The 335-nt window shown below is 54.3% G+C and overlaps 1 protein-coding gene across 1 annotated transcript; it reads right to left on the bottom strand.

The window, feature by feature from the left end:
- Window positions 1-79: 79 nt before the first annotated feature.
- On the bottom strand, window positions 80-309 carry LOC106512831 (probable phospholipid-transporting ATPase IIB; the record flags this gene model as incomplete). The annotated part of the gene is given in 1 exon segment (XM_014001353.1): window positions 80-309. A coding segment is annotated over 1 exon segment (87 nt), but the record flags the coding sequence as incomplete, so codon positions are not given.
- Window positions 310-335: the final 26 nt, after the last annotated feature.

Genomic DNA, 335 nt, shown 5'->3' with positions numbered 1-335 from the left:
GCCTGAGGATAAAAACACAACATTTAAGTTGTGATGTTTCTCAGGAACCCTGGAGGAGCCTGTGTCTCTCCTGTCAGACCTGCATGGTGGAGATGATCATGCCTCGGTGCATGACGAACTGACCCAGCGCCGCCGAGCGTTTGTAGCTGTTTCTGCCGTGGACCATCAGCAGCCGGCCGATGTGTTTGAACTGAGTGATGGAGAAGTCTGCCGCCAGCGACGCCTGCTTCCCCTCCTGGGTCAAACACAAACATCTGAGGGAGGCGGAGCTTAGGACGTCTCAGTCAGGACGCATCGTGTGGCGTTCAGGGACAGATTACGTTTGTAATTTACAG

Source organism: Austrofundulus limnaeus, unplaced genomic scaffold (assembly GCF_001266775.1).
Source record: "Austrofundulus limnaeus strain Quisiro unplaced genomic scaffold, Austrofundulus_limnaeus-1.0 Scaffold17492, whole genome shotgun sequence".
Taxonomy (NCBI): Eukaryota; Metazoa; Chordata; class Actinopteri; order Cyprinodontiformes; family Rivulidae; genus Austrofundulus; species Austrofundulus limnaeus.
Note: the sequence above shows the minus strand (reverse complement) of the source record. Positions and strands in the feature narration are given on the sequence as shown.